This window comes from Gossypium hirsutum, chromosome D07, assembly GCF_007990345.1.
Source record: "Gossypium hirsutum isolate 1008001.06 chromosome D07, Gossypium_hirsutum_v2.1, whole genome shotgun sequence".
Classification (NCBI taxonomy): Eukaryota; Viridiplantae; Streptophyta; class Magnoliopsida; order Malvales; family Malvaceae; genus Gossypium; species Gossypium hirsutum.
Genome location: NC_053443.1, coordinates 27,862,331 through 27,888,056, shown reverse-complemented (window position 1 = coordinate 27,888,056; position 25,726 = coordinate 27,862,331). Strand labels below are relative to the sequence as shown.

Here is a 25,726-nt window from a genome sequence, read left to right as displayed (position 1 = left end):
GTTTCCACGAATAAATGATTAATCATTCACTCATATTACCCAACTCCTATCCAGTTAACCTAACCCTATTGAAATTAAGTTATCTTTATAAACCTACCACACATTCGTCAATATACAACTTGCATATAACATGAAATACCATAAAATAAAAAAGTAGAACAAACCAAACTTAAACTTTAAAAATTAATAGAAATAAAGGTTTCATCAAAGTAATCTTGAGCTTAAGAGATTTAGCTGATGGTTAGGCAAGTCAAGTTTGAGTTTGATACGATAACCAACATCATCAATAATTTATAAGCTTTAAAGAAAAGCACGATAAGAAATAAAGGAGGAAATATGAGATTATATCTTTTGCCTATCCAACTCTCAACACAAGTATCGTAATGTCTTGCAGTTTCCCAAGATGATTGTAGACTTTTTCTCCTTCTTCTGCCACCCTTATTCTTAGCCCCTACCTGATATTTTTTGTTTCATCCAAGGCTACTGTCCCAATCTATTTTTGGCTGCTCAAGGTTGGTTTGTTTCATCTAAAGTCTGCTCCTTCATTAGGGTTCCCTACTTGGATTTTATAAGTTTCACCTTCTAGTGTAGGTTCATCAGCCCACGATCATTCCTCTAACTTTCAAGTAGATACATATGTGGGACTAATAGTGATACGCGTTAAGTGTTGACTAGGCGTCTTCCCGGTGTTGCCATGGCATTTGTGTTGGCAAACTGTCAATACTTTGCCACAACAAACCGTCAACCTTTGCTCTACACTCTACACCTACCAAGCAATGCTCTTTAATGCAATGCTTTAAAAGTGCCAATGCAATATCCTAAAAATGCAACTAACAACACTTAAGTACAGGCAATTAACTAAGTCTAAGGGCATGAAATATAACTCTTTCAAGAGTTATCACAGCCCCAAACTTGAGTCATTACTTGCCCTAAAGCAAAGTATGCATGAATGCGTGAATGTGAAAATGGCTACGGAAAACATAACCACCATTGTATTGCTAGAATATTTAGAGAGCATTTTATACTTCAGTTATCAACAATCTTCTATGTCTAAATTTTCTTTCAAGTTTCATAAGTTTGTTTAGCAAATGTAGTGCAGAAAATATTGCCCTAAAAGCAAAATTCCAAAGTGCTCATGTGTGCGTTTTTTTACTATAGTAAGTGTCTCCTAATTTACTTATTTCATCTTTTTCCTAAATTTAGTGTCTCAAATATGTTGAAAGTGATTTTCTGATCATTCACCCTTATGGTTAGTTCACCCTTTTGCACAACAATCAAAGTCCTGCCTATATCAAGAAAAAGTCTTCTAAAAATAATCAACACATTGTTTTCAACTTCACATTCTAAAATAATGAAGTTGACTTGAAAAATGAACTTATCTACTCTTACCAATACATCTTCAATTTTACCTTCCAGATGTGCACAGGATTGATCAGCTAACCGCAATGTTATTGTAGTAGGTCTTGCTTTTCCAATTCCAAACTTTCTAAATACGGACATGCGCATTAAGTTGATACTTGTTCCTAAATCACACAATGCCTTTGCAATATAATGATTTCCAATTGAGCATGGGATAGTAAAACTCTATAGGTCCTTCAACTTTGAAGGCAATTTATTCATTAACACAGCTGTACACCCTTCAGTGAGAGCAATCGTTTCAAATTCTACCAATATTATCTTCTTTGACAACATATCTTTCATGAATTTCACATGATTGGGCATTTTCTCTAGTGGTTCTACCAATGATATGTTGATGGGAAGTTATTTAAGGACATCCAAAAATCTTTTGAACTGGTGATCTTGTTTACGATTATGGAAGCACTGAGGAAAGGGTGGAGGTGGCCGAACTTTAGGTTGCTAGAATTATTTTACTGTGGAATTTCTTTCTGTAAAATTACCTAATTCTGCTTTAGTAGTGCTCCATTTATCCTTTTTATTTGTGGTTTGCCTTTCCAGTTGTTCTAAGATTTTTCTATGGTTGAGATCTGAGTTTTCCATTTCTAAAGTTGCATCTTTAGCAACTTCATCCAGTTGAGTCCCACTTTTGAGAGTGAGTGCCTTGCAATGCCTTTTCTCTTGTGATCTGGTATTCTATATCACTTGGCAGAGTTCCTTGTGGTCTTAAACTCAAAGCATTTGCTATCTGCCCTACTTGATTTTCAAGGGCTCGTAAGGATGTGGCTTGACTCTGAATGATAACATCATTCTTGGCCATATATTCTTTCAGTAGAGATTCAAGAGATGATGAAAGTTAATGCCTTGCCTTGTTGCATAATTTTTTCGTGGCATAGGTTGGTTATAACCAGTCAATGCACTCTCAATATTCTACATAATAGTAGTGTTTGAATTCCCAGTACCTTGATTATTTGAACCAAATTTTGGGTTTTGTTTCCACCCAGGATTAAAAGTGTTGGAACAGGGATTATTGTTCTGGTTTAATTTACCCATGTAGTAAATACATGCTGGGTTTGATGGACATTTATCAAACATGTGATCTTCACCACAATAAACACAAGATGACTCGACTGATTTCAGCTCCTAAACCACACCTGGCTTCTACATTGTCTTGATCATATTAGCTAAAGAAGATACCTGGGATGTTAATGAAGTGATTGTATCAAACTTAATGGTTATAGTAGCTCTCCTACCAGTTCCAATTCACGTGGTAGGATACTGATAATCATTGTTGGCAGTCTTTTTCAAAATTTTATATGCTTCATTGTAGGATTAATCTAACAAAGTACCATTGGCAGATGCATCGACTACCATCCTTGTATGTGCATTTAGCCCATTGTATAACATCTCTATCTAAATCCAATGTTGGAAACCATGCATTAGATATTTCCTAAGCAATTCCTTATATCTTTCCTAGGCTTCGCATAGTGTTTCATCCTCTGATTGCCGATAAGATGTTATGTTATTTCTAAGCTTAGCATTTATGTTTGGTGGATTATACTATTGCAAAAACCTTTGGAAGAGGTAATTCCATGATGTTACTGTTCTCAACTGCAAAGTACTAAGCCACGCTCTTACATGATCTCTCAAGGAATATGGGAATAGTTTCAGTCGCAGTGCATCGTTAGAAACACCCTGTTGTTGAAATGAATCATAGACTTCTACAAAAAGTCTCAAATATAGTCTCGGATCTTCAGTTGGCAACCCATTGAAGCACCTAACTATTTGCAGTATTTGAAACATTACCAGTTTCAACTCAAAATGCCGAGCTTTTATGTATGGTCTAACTATCTCTGGATTTAGGTCATCCGAAATGGGAAATACATGCTCTCGAATTGGCATGTCTCATTCATCTATCACACAATGAATAGGATATTAATATTTTGACAATTAGGATTTAATTGATCATTCAAAACAGGATCATTCCCTTCCATATCCATATTACATAATTCTCTTCTCCTTTTTAGCAAAGTTCTGTCGATCTCTGGGTCAAAAGGATACTTTTCGTGAAGTAACAACTAATTTAGACAAAACTAATGAAACAAAATAAAAATAACAAAACCAAATTTCACCAATTTCCAATCCTCGGCAACGACGCCAAAATCTTGTTGGGTGCACAGCTGATATGCAAATTGTGCAAGTGTACTCGTCGAACAAGTATTGAAGTAATGAGTGAGATCCTCTCCACAGGGATTAAATAGGTGTCATTTGGTCAAGTTATTATAGTTAAGTTTGATTAATGCTAAAGCAAAATAAGAATAAGAATGCAGCGATAAAATAAGAGAATAATAATGTATAAAATGTGCAAAACAAAACAAGTAAACGAAACAAGAATGCCACGAAAAAATCACTATGAAAAAGGGTTGAGGAACTAAAATTTTGACTAGGATGGCTAGGATTACTAATGAATCTACCTTCACCGCCTATGAATGCCACAGTAGCGTCATGAATATTCTACTGCTCAATAGGTTTCTACAGTAGTCTACTTCTCTCAAGAGCAAGACCTTGGGTGACCTCCCCTAGGGAACTATATGTTTGTAGGCTTTAAGTTTGGCTACCACTAATATTTCCTACCTTCTTTCGCACGAGGCAAGGCTCTATGTCTAGAGGTTGCCACGAATAAGTGATTAATCATTCACTCATATTATCTAACTCCTATCTTGTTAACCTAACCCTATCGGAATAAAGTTATCTTTATAAACTTGTTGCACATTCGTCATTGTACAACCTTTATATAACATGAAATACCATTGAATAAAATAGTAGAACAATCCAAACTTAAACTTAAACATTTATAGAAATAAAGTTTTCATCAAAGTAATATCGAGCCTAAGAGATTTAGCTCATGGTTTAATACGATAACCAACATCATTCATAACTCTTGAAAAGAGTTATATTTTGGGCCTCTAGATGGAATTAATTGTTTAAAATTATGTAAATACATATGAATTTCTAGGATAATTTTAGAACATTGCATAACATAGCTTGGATTGCACTACGTTGGCCATTATTTGTTACTTTGATCACTTGGGGAGAAAATGTGTGGTTCTGTGTGAACACAAGTCCAGGTTGAAGAAGAGGATTAAGAGGATGTAGAAAGAAAAGAATGGAAGTGAAACACTACCATGGCAATTGGTAAGATTAATTGCCAATAGAATTTCCATGGAAATTCTGGGAAGATGACTCAGCACTCTATCCACATTACTCTCAGCCAGTTGGACAAGTACTAGAAAAACCAAGCTGAAAAGAAGAATGAAAATTGTGTGCTGAGGTGGGACGGTTCTACTCAATAAAAGAATGAGAGAGAATAAGAGAAAGGGAGAGGAGAATTAGTGTGAGAAAGGGACTGGTGACAACAATTCTCTCTCTGCGCAAAAAAGAACTCCATTAAAGAATTTTAGAGAAAGAAAATGTAACAGCATAGAAGAGAGTAGAATACAGACGTGAGCAAGGGGAAAAATCTATCTTGGATTCACGTACAATTGGAAGGTAAAAGAGAAGCTGGAGTGTGGAATTAACTTCCTGCAGTTCTGCCTTTATTTTTTTAGATTGAATTTTCTGTGATTCAAAATTAATTAAGAAATGTTGATAAATGACTCTGTTTTGATGTTTACTTTTCCACGCATGAACTAAATATTTTTTTTGTTAGAGTTGGGTGAATGTTTCTACCATCTTTAATGCCTAGGATTTGAGATTGTTTATATCACTGTTACATCCGATTCATGCTTATTTTAAATACATGCATGCAAGCTCTAAACATAATTGAATGTATGTTGTGTTCTTAGGTGTTTTAATTCTAAAAAGGTTAAGAATACTGGATCTTGAATTGTTTGACGTAAGCGAATACTCGACAGAATATTCGTAACACTCTAGACATAGATGTTGCAAGTTGTACAGAGAGGACGTTTATTGCAGTTATCAATCCCAAGTTTTGTAGATGAACATTAACTTAGATTTTTAGCTTAAGATCCAACTATTGAAAGAGGCAGGTCATAGTAGCGAATCTCTAGGCAGTAGATTAGACAATATTTTGCCATGACATTATCTTGATATTAAGATTTCTCTTGAATAATTCCAACCCTAATCATTCAACAATAGAAATACTCTTGATATTCTCTGTGAATTGCCACATCATTTTACTTTCCAATGAATTCTTTGTTCTTTATCATTTAATTTCAGTAGTTCATTATTATAGTTTCTTATTCACTCTGACATTATTTCCTGCTATTTTAGTACAATTAATAATATTTTAATAACATACTCAATTTCTTACCAATTTTCAATCCTTTTGGAGACCATACTTACTTATCACTTTATTACTTGAATGATGTGTACACTTGCACAATTTCATTAGTTATTTTACACGCAATAATTTTTTGGCGTCGTTGCCGAGGATCGACAACATTGGGAAAAGGTTGATTTGTTATTATTATTTTTATTCTTGTTAGAGCGGTTAATTAGTATTTTATTGGATTTTTCATGTTCGTATTAGTGCATGAGAAGAAGTATTCAAGAGGATATAGAACATTGTTTTGATCCCGAAATTGAAAGGACATTAAGGCAAAGAAGAATAGAGTTAAGAGAAATGAAGAGAATTAGAAATGATCCAAGTAGAGAAGATCAGGTACTCCAGAATGAAAGGAATGCTGATATTCCTTGAATTATAGATGACAGAGACAAACCTATCAGAGAACATGTTGTGCCTATTTTGGATGATCTAAATCCAAGAATTGTTAGAACGCATATTTAAGCTCAACACTTTGAATTAAAACTAGTAATGGTTCAGATGTTGAGGACGGTAGGGCAGTTTAGTGGTTTACCTATTAAAGATCCTAGATTGCACTTGAGACTATTTCTTGAAGTTTTTGATTCATTCAGGCAGTAGGGTGTTCCTGAAAATTCCCTTAGATTAAAAGTGTTCTTTTATTCATTACGAGATCGTGCCAGATCATGGTTGAATGCGTTACCATCAGGTAGGGTGGCATCTTGGAATGAACTGTGTTAGAGATTTCTGCTTAGGTACAATCCTCCCAACATGAATGCCAAGCTGAGGAACGACATTACATAGTTCATGTAATCTAAAGATGAGACATAATATAAAGCTTGGGAACATTTCAAGGAACTAATAAGAAAAGCCTGATGCATTATTTTTAGCATTGGACACAGATGGGAATGTTCTACAATGAAGTAAATGCTCACATGTGAATGGTGTTGGATGCATCTGCTAATGGAACATTGCTTGAAAAATCCTACAATGAAGCATACAAAATTCTGGAAAGAATAGCAAATATTGATTATCAGTACCCCACTACCAGAATTGGTATTGGTAGAAGAGTTGCTGGAACAATGGAACTTGATGTGATCACATCATTAACAACTTAGGTATCAACTTTAACAAGTATGATTAAACTCTGAAAAGACCCTCTGTAGTGCAGGAGATGAAGGTTGCAGAACTAGCATGGATAAGATCATGTTTTTGATGAATGCGCATCTAATCTTACCTCTGCGAATTACATGGGGAATTTTAATCGTAGCAACAACAATCCCTTATTCAACACCTTCAATACAGGGTGGAAACAACATCCAAATTTTAGCTGGAGTAATTAGGGAATGGGAAATGCAAGCAATGTTAATCGACAGAATGTGGTTGGTGTACCACCTGGATACAGTCAATCAATGTTATGCCAAAATGTGCACCAAAATTCTTCATCTTCAACATCAACACTGGAAGCTTTATTGAAGGAGTATATGGCTAAGAATGGTGCAATTATTCAAAACCAAGCTACTTCCTTAAGAGCTCTAGAAAATCAAGTGGGACAAACTACCACTGCATTAAGTTCCAGACAACAAGGAGCATTGCCTAGTGACACAGAAAGTTATCGATCTCAAGGAAAAGAAAAATGTAAGGCCATAACATTTCAAAGTGGCACTCAGTTGCCAGGAGTTGTGACTGATGCCTTTACTGAGGAGGAAAGTTCAAAAGTTTCTGAAAGCACAACTTTCGAGTCAAAAAAAGATGAGAGTAAACAGAAGCATACAAAAGCAAATTCATGTTGTAAAGCCAATAGAAATGCCATGGCAAAACAACCTCAACTAATGGAAGGAAGGCCACCACAACCTTTTCCCTAGCATTTCCAACAGTCGAAACAAGATGCCCAATTCAAGAAATTTCTAGAGGTCTTGAAGTAAGTACACATCAACATACCTTTGGTGGAAGCATTAGAACAACTGCCTAACTATGTGAAATTAATGAAAGATATCCTATTCAAGAAGAGAAGTTTAGGGGAATTCAAAACCATTTCACTTACTGAAGGGTGCACAACAATGTTGAAGAACAAACTGCCACCAAGATTAAAAGATCCAAGGAGTTTCACTATACCCTGCTCGATTGGAAACCATTATGTAGGTACAACATTATGCGATTTTGGTGCAAGTATCAATCTAATGCCTATGTCTATTTTTAGGAACCTTGGGATAGGAAAGGCAAGACCTACTACAGTCACACTACAACTAGTTGATAGATCATATGTCTATCCAGAAGGTAAAATTGAAGATGTACTGGTAAGAGTTGACAAGTTCATCTTTCCAGCAGGTTTTATTATTCTGGAATGTGAAGCAGATAAAGAGGTACCTATAATACTTGGACGACCTTTCTTAGCAACTGGTGGAACATTGATTGATGTACAGAAAGGTGAGTTAACCACGAGAATTAATGATTAGCAGTTGACATTTAATGTGTTTGATGCTTTAAAATGTGCAAACCCAATTGAAGAATACCATACTGTTGAGTTTGTTAACGTTGTAATTCAGGAAGAATTTGTAGGGCATATGCACCACAATTCTAATGCAAACTCTGTTGAATTAACCGGAATAGAATTGAACGAAGAATTTGGAGAATTGATGGCAATTTATCAATCTAAAAATGGATTCATGAGGAGCTTTGAATCATTAGACTTATCAGATCGATCTTTCAACCCTTATCATTTGTCAATAGAAGATCTACCTGTGCTGGAATTGAAGCCATTACCAGTGCATCTGAAGTACACTTACTTGGGAGATAATGATACTTTACATGTAGTTATCTCTGCTGAGATTACAGTAGACTAGGAGATGCAATTACTTGAGGTCTTAAAAAAATCCAAGAAAACTTTAGGATGGTCAATTATGGATATCAAAGGAGTTAGCCCAACAATTTGCATGCACAAAATAATACTTGAAGATTGCCATTAAAAATTTATTGAACAACAAAGGAGACTGAATCCTACCATGAAAGAAATAGTTAAGAAGGAGATTATCAAATGATTGGGTGCTGGAATTATATACCTGATTTCTGATAGTTATGGGGTGATCCCTGTTTAATATGTACCCAAGAAATGAGGAGTCACAGTAGTCAGCAATGATAACAACGAACTCATTCCCACATGTACTGTCACAGGTTGGAGAGTTTGTATTGATTATCGAAAACTCAACAAAACAACGAAGAAGGACCATTCCCTTTGCTTTTTATAGATTCGATGCTGGATAGAATAGTAGAGAAAGCTTTTTACTATTTTTTAGATGGCTATTCAACGTAAAATCAAATTGCCATATCTCCTACTTATCAAGAAAAGACTACATTCACCTATCCTTTTGGAACATTTTCTTTCAGAAGAATGTCATTTGGGTTGTGTAATGCCTTGGAAACCTTTTAGCATTGCATGTTAGAAATATTTTCTAACATGGTGGAAAAGTTCCTTGAAGTATTCGTGGATGATTTCTTGGTGTTTGGCGACACTTTTGAAGATTGCTTAAAAAATTTGGAGTTAGTACTTTGTCGATGTCAAGAAAAAAATCTAGTGTTGAATTGGGAAAATTGCCATTTTATGGTTTGTGAAGGCATTATTTTGGGCCACAATATTTCACAACAAGGAATTGCCATTGACAAAGCAGAAATAGAAGTCATTGAAAAGTTGCCACCACCCACTTCAGTGAAAGGAACCAGAAGCTTCATGGGTCATGCTAGATTTTACCGTAGCTTCATCGAAGATTTTTCTAAGATATACAAGCCTGTATGTCAATTTTTGGAGTAAAATAGACCATTTCATTTTGATGAGTTATGCTCACAGGTGTTCGATGAGTTGAAGGAGCGATTAATTACAACACGTGTAGTCGCTGCACTGGACTTGACTCTACCAGTTGAACTAATGTGTGATGCAAGTGGCTTTGCTGTCAAAGTAGTGCTGGGGCAAAGAAAATCCATGATGTTTCATGTTATATATTATGCCAGTCGCACGTTGATAGATTGGCAACTCAATTACACCACCACAGAGAAAGAATTTTTAACAGTGGTGTTTGCCTTTGAAAAATTCAGAGCTTATTTACTAGGCACCAAAGTCACAGTTTATACAGACCATTCTGCCATCAAATACTTGGGGTTAAATATAAAATTGCCACGACATACCACCAACAGACAAATGGACAAGCTTAAATTTCCAATAGAGAAATCAAGCCAATCCCAACCGTAAGGATTGGTTAGCGAAGTTTGATGAAGCCTTGTGGGCTTATCGCACAGCTTTCAAGACACTGTTGGGAATGTCACCTTTCAAGCTTGTCTATGGTAAACCATGTCATTTGCTAGTTGAGCTAGAACACAAAGCATTTTGGGCATTCAAAAAAATAAACATGGAATGGGGTGCTGCTGCCAATGATCGCTTACTGGAGCTTAATGCGATGGATGAATTTCGAGCTCAAGCTTATGAGAATGCGAGATTGTACAAAAAAAAGACAAAGCACTGGCATGACAAGAAAATTTTGCAGCGGTAATTTGTACCTGGACAATAAGTTTTGCTTTTCAATTCCAAACTTAAACTATATCTTGACAAATTAAAGTCGAGATGGTCTCGACCATTTGAAGTTGAGCATATATACCTTCGTGGAGCTGTCAACGTTTAAGATGAAAAAACAGGATCCACTTTCAAAGTCAATGGTCAACGCCTAAAATATTATTTTGGAGCTCCTATAGTACGCGACAAAAAAATTATTTCTCTTTGAAATACTTAATAATTATTCTTTTGTAGAAATTTCCTTTGTTTATTTTATTTTTACTTGTTACCCAAAAAGTTTATTTAACTTTTTATTTTCTTTTGTTACATGTTCTTTTTGCTAGAGGAAAAACAATTTGAAGGTAGTGCCTACTTCTGTTATGCAATTTTGTTTAATAATCATGTTATTACTTTTCTGATTCTCGCTCAATTTACTCTTGTGCTGTGTCATGTAAATCTTTTCAACCATGTAACTGTAATCTTTTCTCTCATTATTTGAACTTAGATAATTAATTTTTCCTTAAACGTTATCCCTAGTTCTTGTCTTTGTCACTTTTCTATGTTAGTTTTTCACCTTCATCACTGCAAACCTTTTAATAATTTTCTTACAGTTCACATTCCATTGTCATAATGGCTTGTAATACACCATCTTCCTCTACATCCTTACCTATGAAGACCTTTTTCAACAAAATGGCTGAAGAAAAATATCTGAAAAACATAGTCCAAAGACCATTTTTGTCTTAAAAAAAGCTTCCTTTTCAAGACTTAGCCTTCTTGGGTTATGATACCTCTATTTTTTCAATAGTGGAAAACCATGGCTGGAAACTTTTTTGCTCACACCCGGGTGATGTGCTTCCAAAGGTGGTAAGAGAATTTTATGCGCATTTAACATTTCCTAACAATGCTTTCATCTATGTTAGAGTTCTTTCTGTCCGGTTTGATGAAGATTCTATTAATGCCCATTATAATTTAGCTGAGGGTCTTGATGAACATTCTAAGTTTATGTCAAAGATTACAGAAAAAGGGTTACAACACGTTCTTCAAGATCTTTGTATAGCGAGAACTAATATATCTCGTCCTAACTGTCACACTGTTGATAGAGTTACCCTAAAGCCTCATTTCAGAGTATAGTATCGCTTTCTGAAATCTCGACTATTTCCCTCCACTCAGAATTCTACTATTTCCAAAGAAAGGATGTTATTACTACATTCGATTATGTTTGGTAGAAGAATCAACGTTGAAAGAATAATTTTCCAAGAAGTACATTGTTGTATGCAAAAGAATGTCGATAGTTTAAAATTTTCATCTCTTCCACAACCTTTTGTCAGTGCGCCAAGGTCCTTGTCCATAACAATGAGGAGACCATAAGCAACAAATCCGTCATAACAAAATCAATTCTCCTATATTTCTTAAGCAAGGATATGGCACAACCATCTCGGCCAACATCTATATCATCACCCCCACCCGAAGCCCCACACACTTTTCCTGATATGTTGGAATAATAAATAATAAATTCTCTCAAGAAACTCTGGCAAAGCAGCAAAACTGAATCTCCACTAAATTTTCCATAGCAAAAGCCAAAATGACTTTATATTGGGAATATGTGATGAAACACAATGATGCACTTAAGAAAGCTCTTCAGAACAACTTCACCAAGGAAATGCGTATATTTTCTATGTTTTCTGAAGGAATTTTATCTAATGGTGAAGAAGAAAATGAAGAACTTGCCACTACACACAAGCATACCAAAGAGCCTACGAGAGATGAAGAATTGATAGAGTTTCCATACCTTGACTCTGACAATTAGGATGATGTCTAACATCACACTTTTACACCAAGCACAACTATTAAAGCACCATAATCCAAGGCACCAATGATTGACCAAGAAGGTGGACTCACGATGTCAGATACCGATGATGGTGAAGAAGAGGTGCCCATGATCCAGCTTAAGAGAAAAAAATTCAAGAAGGCTATTGTTAAAACCGTTTATGCTAATAGTGATGACTAGGACAGGCTACAATGTTACAAGAGAGCTACAAGGAAATCCACACAAGGCAAGTGAAGTAATTTCCTTCCCTTCCAAGCTTTGATTTTTCTATTTTCATGATCATTCATTTTTATTTTTATCTGTTTCATGCATTCATGTAGCTTTTATTCATTTCATATTTTCATGTTCATGCATTAAGGACAATGCTTCCCATAGGTTTGGGGTGTGTTGCAAATATATTGTTCATTATTCATACAGTCCTTTTGCCATAACATTCAATTGCCATTCAACTGCCTGCTTATGTGAGTATATGGTTATTAATGATGTTCAATGAGAATAATAACTCTTCTATGTAAACTTAGAAAACATTGTGATGGTTGTTTGAGCACGTTTAGCATAGGACAATTGTTGAAATTCTTTTCTAAAACTAGAGTAATTGAAATATAAATGCAATTAGGATATAGTAGCATTCTTTGAATAAATTTAGGACTTCTAGAATTAATTTCAGTGTAGTAATAAAGTATAATTTTTGTCATGGTAAAGTAATATGAACACTCCAATGTTTGAACCTATTGAGTAGGTCAGTAATATTTTGTTTGCTCTATTATATTGTTGACCAGAAAAATGAGTTCAGATATGTAATAGCCCGTTTTTAGTGAAATCAGCATAATGGTTTCGGGACCACAAGTTTGATGTGAAAATATTTATTTTATTAGTATTTTAATTCCTACAGTATGTTAGTAGTTTCGTATAAAAATTTCCTTAAGAAATTTTAATGTTTGCGTGTTTAATTTCGTAAAAAAGGACTAAATTGTAAAAGGTGCTAAATTAGAATTTTATAAGTTAAAGGTGTCAAATTGCTATGAATATTTAATATGAGTGAACTTAAATGGTAATTAGGCTATTATTATTGTTGGTGAACTTATATAAACATTAATTGGTGATTTTTAAGGTTATTAATAAAGGTTATATGTGTAATTTAATAAATATATGTTAGTAAAATAAAGAATAACAAAATGTTGTCTTCCTAAATGCTTCCATCCACTACAAATTAAGCTTAGAAACTCCATTGAAGAAGTTTCAAGGTTCGACCAAGTCTTTGCTTGCATGTGAGTATAATTTTGTTCTATTTTTAATGATTTTTATATTTTCGGGATCGTTGTAGCTTAATCCAGCTAGCCAAGGGACTAATTTAAAAAATTATTAAAGGTTTAGGGTTTTTCCATGAATGCTCTTGTATGATTTATGAAGTTTGATGGTAGATTATGAGTCCTTGTTAAATAAAGAACTTTTGTAAAGTGATTTTTGATGAAGTTATCATTTAGGGACTTATTTGTGAAAATAGTGAAATATTATGATCAAATGGTAAATTGGTGATTTTTGTGGGTTGATACGAGTCCCTAGGTAATTCAGCTAGCTGGTAATTTTGATGAAATTTCATAAATGTTAATTTATGAGCTTAAGAACTAAAATGTAAAGAAGTTAAAATATTAGGGGAAAATGTAATTTTGCAAAAAGTATGAATTTTGGATTGAATTGAATAGGATGAATATTAAATGGATTAAATTTGCTTACTTAGATCAAGTTAAGCCTCATACAGATCTAAATCGAGGAAAAGACAAAGTCTCGGATTAATGAATCATATTTTGACATCTTTAAATACGTTTTAATGTTATTTTACTTATGTGCTATTGTGCTATTTATCATATCATGTTACGACAGAAATCCAATGATATAAGAACGACTATCGAGCCTTATTTGAACCTTAAGAATATATATGATACAAATGACATGCCATTAGGGTTACCATGTTTTGGGTGCTGATCCTGAATATCCTACCGACGGTTGAGTTTCGACATTTGTTGTGGATACTCATCAGCTTGTATGAGTGGTATTGTGTAGCTACATTCCGACCGTCAACTTCTATGAGCAGACCCATTTATGGCTCGAGTGAGAATTGATGTAAATGAAAAGGAAAGTGAATGATTTCGACCATATGTTAGAACACTTTGTGTGAGCTTCCTGCGTATCCGATATTATCCTAAGTGGTTCAACGGGCATGTAAAAGGGAAGGAACGGTAAGTATTCCAATAGACTATATTATGAACTTATGGAAAGGTAAGAATTGATGTTGATGAAAGTATTTATAACCATGTTTATAGAAAGTATGAATTCAAATGTGATATATTCATGAAATCTATCTTACCATGTGATGATTTTGGTTAAGTTATGTGTTTAATCACTAACTTATGTTATTGATGATGCTTAGGCTTGTGTCAAGTTATGTTGGATTGATTCATTCCTATTTTATAAGATTTTGCGTTGAAATGGTAAGCTATGTTCATGATTTACAAACTTACTAAGCATTATATGCTTACGTTGTTTTCTTTCCTATGTTTTATAGATTATTAGAAGCTCGATCAGTTTGGAAGCTCGTCGGAGATCTATCACACTATCCAGAGATTATATTGGTAGATTTTGATGTTTTAGTCTTGGTTTTAATGACATGTATAGGTGGACTTGTGTCTAATGTTTAGTTGATGTTTATGACATGTAATGTTGCTTTGAATTTGTGGTACTTATGGTATTTTGATGCCTTTATGGTTGATGTTAATATGGCTAGGTTGATATATGTTTTGAATGACCAAATTTGGTATGTGTTGGTATGTTTATAATATGGCCAAGTTGGGTTATGCTTTCAGGTAGTTATGGGCTATTTGTATTGGTATAAGTGTGGTCAAATATGGTAAGTTTGGTATGGAAATAGGTTAGTTATGAATGGTTGATGAATGGATAAATATACACATGTTTGGATAGTTTTGATGAATTGTGTTTGAGGTGCCTATATTGCATATTGTTTGGATAGTTAAATGGCTTATTGAATTGGTCTTATTATGCATGATTTAGGTATGTTTTAAGGTCGTAATTATATGTGCAAGTTGCTTATAGGTTCATGTTTGAATTGGGTGAAAGAAATGGCTTGAATTTGACCTATTTCTTGTCCACATGGCTTAAGACAAGGGTGTGTGTCTCAGCTATGTGTGACACACGGCCATGTGACACGACCGTGTGTCCCTTGTAGATTTTAAATGTTGCTTTTTGAAAGTTACACGGCCTAGAACATGGGCGTGTGAGGCCATTTCGAGTGTTATATGACCTAGCACACAGGCGTGTGGCTTGGCTCTGTGACCTATGCCAGAGAGTTACACGGACACAGACACGGGCTGAGACACGGCCATATGTCCCTATTTTGAATGTTACACAGCCTGAGACACATGTGTGTGTCTCAGCCGTGTGAGTCACATGGTCTGACCACACGGCCATGTGACCCCTACAGTGTGAATTTTTCTAACTTTTTCCTTAAGGTTTTATATATTCTTGATTTAGTCCTAAATATTCCCAAAGTGTTTCTAAGGCCTCGAGGGCTCGAACAAGGGACGATATGCATGTGTTTGAATGGATTATGATATGATTTATGAAATGTTTGGAAATAAATGTTTTTAAGTTATGTTTTTACGATAATGCTCCGTAACCTTATCCTGGGGACGGATACGGGTTATGGGTTTTATAAGATATGAGTGTTTGTTTAAAAAATAGTGTACATATTTTAGGGACACTCCATTAAACCTTAAGGCTAAATTTCTAAGAAGGTAGTTGTTTGTTCTATCCATCTTTTTAGGTAAAAGCTTTTGTTTCATAAGTGATTTATATTCAAATTGTGACATGATATGTGACAGCCCAAAACTGACCCTAGTCGGGAAGTGGTTTCGGGACTGCTAAACCGAGTCTTATAAATAATTAAAAGCTATATTCTGTGTTTATGATGTGAGTAAATGCATGTGTGAAAGTTTCATGCATTAATTTGATCATCTTTATGTGAATTTATTAATATGGACTTATATGAAACTTTGTTGGAAAGTGAGAGGTTAATTTTACAATGGTCTAATAGTACATGCATTGAAAGGAGTGGTTTTGCATGTCAATTTACCCATGATAAACATGGTGGCCGGCCAAGGAAGGAATATGCTCCACTAATTCAAAAATTAAAATAATTTTGTATTAACAAATGATTTAATAATTGATATTAAAGGAATTATAGTATTAAAGGAAATAATATAATGAGAAGTGGGAGGAGAAACCAAAGTGTTTCATCTTTACTTCTCCATTGCCGAAACTAGAAGAAAGAAAGAAGAAAAACTCTTGTTGAATTTCGGCTAAGGTGTTTTGATACAAAAAGGTATGTTTTATGCCACTCTTGAAAATGTATGCATAATTTGGAGGATTGGTTTAAAAGCTACTTGAATCTTGGATTGAAATTAGGTTATTTATGAGGGTTGAATTTCGGCCTAGGAGCTAAAATTTTTAGTAGAAGTTTTGATGACATTAGATGGATAGTTAGGTTGGATGTGTTAAATTGTTAATTGTTTTAGCTTGAAAGTTAAGGTTAATATGGCTTATGGGATTGCCGAATCTAGTTTAGAGAGAAAGAAAAATATATGTATTCGGTTATGCTATTGATTCTTGGGGAGATAATGTTTAATGTATTTTTGTTTATGTTTTATAAAAGCACTAGTAATTGAATTTGAGAAAATTTTAACTTGTTGATGGGAGGTGTTGAACGTGATATTCGGATGTGTTTCAAGGAATGACATTAGGGTAGCTAGAGTCTAAGAACTTTCGGTCAAGGACTATTGTGTGAGCAAATTCGGTATAAAGGTTTAAATGTTAAGTGCATTGTATTTAATGTTTAAAGAATAGGTAGTAGCTAATTAAAGTTAAGAAGGCTGGAATTTCTTTTAAGGGAGGTGTGACCTTAACATGAACAAAATAGAATCAGCCTTAAGCTTGACTAAATGGTTCGGTTATTATTAGCTTAGAAGAAACCTATATGAAATTGTTGATATATGGTGAATTGGTAGTAATCTACTTGGGACAGCAGTAGTAAGGTGATTTTCGAAATTCGCCATAATTTGTAGGAGTTGAATTAGAAGCTGAGTGAATTATGTCATTAAAGCTTCAAGGGTCTATTTTCTTACAAAAGAAACTATAGAAACAAAAGAGTTACCGATCTAGAGATATTTGAAGTATTGTGGGGCTGAGTCAAAATGACTGCTGGATTCCCTGTTCTGTTTTTAGAAAATCATTATAAATTGTACAAAAATGATTATAAGATAAAATTTATATGCTTAGACTCCTTAATGAGTCTAGTTTCAAATGAGATTAAATACAACACATTTGGAATTCTGTAAAGTGAGAAATTGGATTCGTAGTGAAGAGTGGTCAGAATAGTCAAACAGTGAAATAGGGGAAACTTTAAGAAAAATCTGGTATTGATTGGCCAAGCCTAAAATTCTGAAAATTTTATGGATGGAAGATATACGAGTCTATATTCAGGGAAAATTAACGGCAAGTGATTTGGAGTTATAAGTAATTTAGTAACTACTGCTCAGGAAAACAGCTCGTAGTGAATATGTGATTTTGTTGTAAACATTAATGAAAGTTTGCCGATGAATTATTTATTGATTATTATAAAGCTACTATAATCTATGTGTGTGAAAGTCGGATCAATATATATATTATTCTGAAAATAATACTTGAATAGTCGATTAATGACTATTTTAAATTTTGTTGAACTTAAGCTCAAGAGCAAAGGGGAACTAGATCCGATAAAGGGAAGGAAAAAGTAATTGAATAGCCGTTGAAGTCGTTCGACGACATTTGAGGTAAGTCTTCGAGTAATGACCCTACTTGAATTATATTGAAATGAATAGTCATACTATGACGGATAGTCGTATGTGCTTAGAGACTATCTTATAAAGCCAATTGAAATCATGCTCTTTGTGTGTGGCTACTGAGCCGAAAATTGAAAGGTTTAATAAATGTTTTGTGTTTGAGCCTTAGTAACGAAGAAATGATATGGATGTGTTATGATTATTGATATATGTGTGCATGAGCATTGGATTATACCCGGGCTAAGACCCGAAGGCAATTATGCGAGTTGATATATCCGGGCTAAGACCCGAAGGCAATTATGCGAGTTGATATATCCGGGCTAAGACCCGAAGGCAATTATGCGAGTTGATATATCCGGGCTAAGACCCGAAGGCAATTATGCGAGTTGATATATCCGGGCTAAGACCCGAAGGCAATTATGCGAGTTGATATATCCGGGCTATGACCCGAAGGCAATTATGCGAGATGATATATCCGGGCTAAGACCCGAAGGCAATTATGCGAGTTGATATGTCCGGGTTAAGACCCGAAGGCAAATGTGTTTGCGGCTGTATTCGGTTAAATACCGAAGAAACTTGGGTTTGAATGTGAGCGTTTTGTGCTGTAACTAATTTAATAATTATGCTTGACCAACCCGAATGATAAGGTATGTTTGCATGTGCATTGGAAAGTCGGTTCGTTTTAAATAGTATTCGTGCGATCGGCTAACGAATTTTCGGCTTTTAGAAAGGTTGATACCTTGTGTATCTATGTTGATGAAGTGTGAAGTAAGTATGAGTATGAGAATGTGTGTTAATAAAGTGATTTAGTTAGCTATGTGAATGTAATACTGTAGTCAAAGCCGATTTCATTACTTGAGACTTACTAAGCTTAAAATGCTTACCCGGTTGCTTTGGCTCTCTGTTTTATAGATTTTGTTCGTTAGCTATCAGATTCGGGATCAGCGAAGTCGAAGTCATCTACACTATCAAGCTCTTTTGGTACTCTTTTAGTTGAACTCTGGATATGGCATGTATAGGACTACCCCTGTTGTTTAAGTTCTTTTGTGATGTATGTGTGTAAAGCCATGCGAAAATGGCTTGTAAAAGTGGAGTATGGCATTAGACCATTTGTGTTTATGTATGTATATATATGGTTTCACGATGTGACTATGGTTTGAAATGGAAGTGTTGGGCTAATGATCAGCCATTGGAATGGCTAAATATGATCACATGTGGACCTATGTAGGGCAAAACCCTAGTTGGTCCATGGTAACCACAAAATAGGTAAAGTTTATCTTGAAAACAGATTTTGACAGCAACAGTGGTGTAGAATTGAAAAATCACATAAATTCGTAGGAGTGGAATTAAATAGTGAATAAATTATGTAATCGAACCTTGATGAATCTACTTTCATATGGAAGTAACGAAACAATTATAGGAACAGTACAGAAAGAGATATTCGGGTTCTTGTGGAACAGGGCCAGAACAGTTTCTGGATTCACTGTTCCGCCTTTGGAAATTCACTATAAATTGACCAGAGATAATTAGGGGTCATACCATATATGTATGGATTCCTCTCTGAGTCTAGTTTCCATAGAAACAAACGTCATTAGTATTGAAGCTCTGTGCAGAGAGATATCCCAGTCGTAATGGGAAAAGGTCAGTGTAGTCGACCCCTGTAACATGGGAGACTTTGACTAATAAACTGTACTAATTGGCCCGACCAAAAATTCTAGAAAAAAATACATAGGTGGGGACATGAGTCTAGTTTCAGGGAAAAATCACAAAACCAATTTTCGAGTTGTGAAACTCAAGATATGATTTTTGAAGCGACTAGTACTCAGACTGGGCAGTGTCTGGAAAATTTTTTTTTAAAGTTTGTCAGCACCTCGTATTCGACTCCGGTGACGGTCTCGGGTTCGGGGTGTTACATGATATAATACATGTTAGTCTAGTGTGTGCATCATTGAGGTTGTGAAGTATAAAATCATATGACAATATGAATTCCCTAGAAAAATTTTGTGTTGGAAATTGAATAAATGTTTAAAAAAATAAAAAAAAAATGAGTTTAGGAGAGAGATAAACTAGGTATATTCAGAAGAAATCTGATATAATTTTAATTCCTGAAATATTTAGAAACATTTACTTTTAGGAACCATTTTCTACACTTTATTTGCTAAACAGGTTTACAAGAACTGTAAGCAATTTTTCTTTGTTTTAGTAGAAGAATGCTGAGAATAGAGGTACACATTATGCTCATTATGATTTGGCAGTATAATTGGTGACTGATTTTCTTGGCAATTCCATGCATTCATGCATATTCATGCATTATTTGATTGAGGACAAGCAAGAATTTAGGTTTGGGGGTGTGATAACTCTTTAAAATAGTTATATTTTAGGCCTTTAGATGGAATTAATTGTATGAAATTAAATAAACACATCTGGATTTCTAGGATAATTGTAGAACATTGCATAATAAAGCTTTGAGTGCGCTACATTGGCCATTATTTGTTACTTTTATCACTTGGAGAGAAAAGGTGTGGTTCTATGTGAACACAGGTGCAGGTAGAAGAAGAGGGCTAAGAGGATATAGAAAGAAAATAAAGGAAGTGAAACATTGCCATGGAAATTGGTAAGATTGATTGCCAACAGAAAAACCAACCTAAAAAGAGAAATGAAAAATGTGTGCTGAGGTGAGATGGATCTACCCAATAAAAGAAGGAGAGAGAAAAAGAAAAAAAGGAGAGGAGAATTAGCATGAGAAAGGGATTGGTGATATCAATTCTCTCTCCCTGCGCAAAGACGAACTCTATTAGAAAATTCTAGAGAAAGAAAGGGTAGCATCTTAGAAGAGAGCAGAATACATTGTGCGGAAGGGGGAGAGAAATCTATCCTGGATTCACGTACAATCGAAAGATAAAAGAGAAGCTGAAGTGTGGAACTAACTTCCTACAGTTCAGCTTTTATTTTTCTAGATTGAATTTTATGTGATTTGAAATTAATTGAGAAATGTTGATGAATAATTCTATTTTGATGTTTACTTTTCCACCCATGAACTAAATCTTTTCTATGTTGGAGTTGTTTGGGTGAATGTGTTTATCATCTTTAATGCCTAGGATTTTAGATTGTTTATATCACTGTTACATTCAATTCATGGTTATTTTAAATACATGAATGAAAGCTCTAGACATAGTGAAATGTATCTTGGATACTGGATCTTGAATCGTTATTTTAAATACATTCAATTCATGGTGTTTTTAATTCTAAAAAGGTTAAGAATACTGAATCTTGAATCGTTTGATGCAAGCAAGTACTCGACAGAATATTTGTAGCACTCTAGACATAGATGTTGCAAGTTGTACAAAGAGGACATTTATTGCAGTTATCAATCCCAAGTTCTATAGATGTACACTAACTTAGATTTTTAGCTTAAGATCTAGCTATCGAATGAGGCAGGTCATAGTAGCGAATCTCTGGGCAGTAGATTAGGCAATATTTTGCCCTGGCATTATCTTGATATTAACATTTCTCCTGAATAATTCCAACCCTATTCATTCAACAATAGAGATACTCTTGATATTCTTTGTGAATTGCCACATCGTTTTACTTGCCATATCAATTCTTTATTTTTTATCATTTAATTTTAGTAATTCATTATTTTAGTTTCTTATTGACACTGAGATTATTTCCTGCTATTTTAGTATAATGAACAGTATTATAATAACACATTCAATTTCTTACCAATTTCTGATCCTTGTAGAGATGATACTTACTTATCACTTTATTACTTGAATAAAGAGAACACTTGCACAATTGCATTAGTTATTTTACACGTAACAATCTTCAATAACTGATAAGCTTTATAGGAAAGCACAATAAGAAACAAAGGAGGAAATCTGAGATGACAACTTTCACTTATCACACAAGGAATGCAATGTCTTGTAGTTTCCCAAGATGATTGCAGCCGTTTTCTCCTTCTTTTGCAGCTCTTGTTCTTGGTTGCTACCCGATATTTTTTTATTTCATTTAAGGTTGCTGTCCCAGTTTTTTTGGCTGCTCAAGGTTGCTCTATATCATCTGAAGGCTACTCTTTCATTAGGGTTGGTCTATCAACCTACGATCTTTCCTCTAATTTCTTGGTAGATATATATATGGGACAAAGAGCAATACGTGTTAAGTGCTGACTAAGCATCTTCTCGACATTTTCATGGTATTTATGTTGGTAAACTATCCATACTTTTCTATGGCAAACCATCAACCTTTTCTCTATACTGCCAAATAAATCCCTCCCACAAGTGGTTAAAAGCAGCATGTAATCACAATTAAACACAATCTAAGCTCTTTAATATCCTAAAATGAAAATAACAACACTTAAGTACATGCACTTAACTAAGTCTAAAGGCATGAAATATAACTCTTTTCAAGAGTTATCTCCGATTTTACTAGGAAGACATTTCCTAGACAGTTCTAGATCCATCATTGATTTATAAAAAAAATGAGTTAACTGTAACAGCCCAAACCTGGCTTAGAAGTTAGGCCCGAATCTGAAGTGTCACATTGAAATGTTTTTCGAAAACCATGTTTTCATTAAAATCCTTCTTGAAATTTCAAACTTCTTGCCATTTAAAACTTGTATAAAACCTCAGTTTGCGTTTGCTTATTTTCAATCGAGGTTTATTAAAAACTTGTATAAAATCGACCCACCTGGCCATCACACCAATATCAGCACCGGTTGCGGCACTAATCAGTGTCGCAATAAAGCTGCAATTAATCAAAATGTCTAAGAGCTGTAAACAAGATAGTTATAAGCTATAAACAGAATGGCTACAAGCCATAAATATAGTAATATGATTGGCACAAAGCCATCAGTAGTAGTGATATGACCGGCACACATCCATCAGTAACGGTAATATGATAGGCAGAAAGCCATCAGTAGCAGTGATATGATCGGTACACAGCCATCAGTGACGGTAATATGATCAGCACAAAGCCATCAACATCATCGCAGCAAATCTGGCAGCAAAAGTATCACAGCAAAGCTGGCAGTAATCAGAATATGTGGCCAAGCCACCAGTAACAGTGATTGTGGCAGAGCCACTAGTACAGTACCTCCTCCATAACAGTATCCCAACCCCATGTAGTATGTTGTGTATGCGCAATGCCATGCTCAGAATCAGTCATACAATTCACAGACAAAACAGTCATTTAAATCACAGTCAAATCAGTCATTTTCATCATGGACAAATCAATCATTTAACCTCGAGGGGCAAAATAGTCATTTACCCTCCAGGGGCATTACGGTCATTTTACCCTCTAGGGGCATTAAAGTCGTTTTACCTTACAGGGGTATTTCTGTGATTTACCTTTCGGAGGTGTTTATGTCATTTTACCCTTTGGGGGTATTTCGGTCATTTTACCCTTTGAGGGTATTTCGATCATTTTACCCTTTAGGGGTATTTTGGTCATTTTACCCTTCGAGGGTATTTTAGTCATCTTACCTTATTTTTGGGTCTCCGTGCAGATATCGACCTCCCGAAAGGTCCACAGTCGCCTCGAACGACTCAGGTACCTAAATGGTCATAATAGTGTAAATGGGCCCAAGGCCCATTACTCAGCACAAGTGGACCCACATACTCGTGTGGCCCATTCAGCCTAGATTTCGCCACTGCTATGAGATCTACATAGCCCAGTTTAGTATTTGCCACAAATCGTGGATTTAATCTGTGTGGGGCCCACGAGCCCAATGAGCTCACACGGCCCATTTCGGCCCAATGTGGCCCATTACGGTCTAAACCTATGAAAATGCTCATGGAGGCCTCCACAGTCTATCGCCCATGATTCGTGGGTTTGGCTTACCACACGAGCGATCGCACGCTCGTGTGGTCTCAAACGCCGTATTTTTGGCTTTTCGACTTTTGTCGTTCTACAGTTACAGTGGGGTGTTTACACACCTGATGCGATTTGCAGCTTCCCTTCGTTCCGAACACTCTTATTCTGAAAATCAATGATCATCGCACCCTTGGTTCCTAGGCAATGTGCCAATCAACCTCAACCACCACCGGTTAGGAATGGAAGCAATGCAGGTTGGAGAAAGCGACGGAAACCTTGAAAACCTCGCCGATCTCCTACCGAGAACAAGGAAAAAATGAGATGATATATATCTCTCCACAACAAAAACCTCCTCAAATCCCAATATTCTCTCTTCAAATCTCTCCAAATATCCCTCCTCAATTCTCTCTATAACTAGTTCAAACTCCATTTAGCAGCAAAATAAATACTCCCTTTTTGATGCGCCACCACTCGAACCTTAGATCCCATGTACACTTCACACACCCCTTACCACTAGACCAACAACTCCTTTGTATCATATTTTAACCATAATAATTTAAGAACCTACTATCTAGATCCAAGGATTTTATTCAATTAAAATAAAAATTTTGCATAAGCCAAGGCTTGAACCCTTAACCTCTCAGACACTTCCAAACACTCCTAAATCACTTAACCACTGAAGCAGACATTCATTTATGTCACTTCCTTGCACAACTAAATATTTATGTGCAGTATCTTAACTATTCCCTTGTTCTAAACCTATTTCTTCTAGGCCCAAAATTTGGGGTGTTACAATTCACCCCTCCTTAAAGAAATTTCGTCCTCGAAATTTCCAATTATCAGATCAGTCACATAACACAGACTCCACCACTACGCTTCTGCTGTGCACTCTAGTTCCAAATTAGGTATATGGCCAAACGACGAGGACCCAACTCGAACACTTCTACGGCCTCTACCATGGCCTCTTGTACCTCATCCGTGTGTACCTCTTGTGCTCATATCAAATAACGTATTATCAGTTTAAGAAGTTTTATGTATCAATTTGTAATTCCAGTAATTATTAACAGATGTCTTATGAAAAGCAGTAATCAGAGTTTTGTTTTCGCAAATCAAGGTCTCCCTACAGTTTCCAGTTTCCTACAGCCTCAGTTTACTCTAACTAATGAGTTTCAGAACAGTCCTACTATCGATAGTAGTCTCTCAGTGTATTTTAGTTTAAGCAGTCTACAGTATAAAGAAAACTTACGGATTCGGCGCTGGAGACTCAGTGTGCCACACTTGTAAACCTTCCAAAACACTTCAAAAATAGTTTTCCAGAAATTCTAAATATTTTCAAAACCCATTCCACAGCCGAGTTTTGCAACTTGGCTCTAATACCACTAAATGTAACACCCTAAATGGTAGCTGTCGTTTACGACTACCGAATTAAATTCGCTATTCAACCAACAATAACTGGTAATATAGGGTAAATAGGGAATCGTCCCACGAAGAAGCTTGCGTTAAATCTATTTGAAGAGAGTTGTAATTAAGGTAACGTAAAATGCATGCGAGAAAGAAAAAAAAATGGGGCTTTATGTTTCTACGTTTGCTAAAAATAATCTAAAGTAGCGAATAAGTTTTAGCTCAAATTGTGAATGCTGAAAAAATTATCAAATTAAAGAGAAAGAATGCTTAGGTATCGACGCCTTAATCCACCTAGCACAAATCCTTTGCGACTTTAAATTATTTTAATAGACTAAATCAGCAGCAAGGCTGAAAAATCACTTACGAAGCGACTTCCTATCTCTAGTAAATTTTATTCAATTAGAAAACATTCATAATTGAGAATCTACCTTTAATTATCTCTTCGTTAACTAATTAAAGGTGCATTTAGTATTTTAGAGACTTCACCTTGCATTAATCAAAGAAAAATCCTCCAGCGGCTTCTAAAATTAAATCCG

The 25,726-nt window shown here is 35.2% G+C and overlaps 1 protein-coding gene across 1 annotated transcript; it reads left to right on the top strand.

Annotated features, from left to right (window-relative positions):
- The first annotated feature begins 7,779 nt into the window (after positions 1–7,779).
- On the top strand, positions 7,780–8,562 carry LOC107956139 (uncharacterized). The gene is made up of 2 exons (XM_016891873.1): positions 7,780–8,146; positions 8,228–8,562. The coding sequence occupies exons 1-2, from the start codon at positions 7,780–7,782 to the stop codon at positions 8,560–8,562; spliced, it is 702 nt and encodes a 233-aa protein (XP_016747362.1).
- The last annotated feature ends 17,164 nt before the right edge of the window (positions 8,563–25,726 follow it).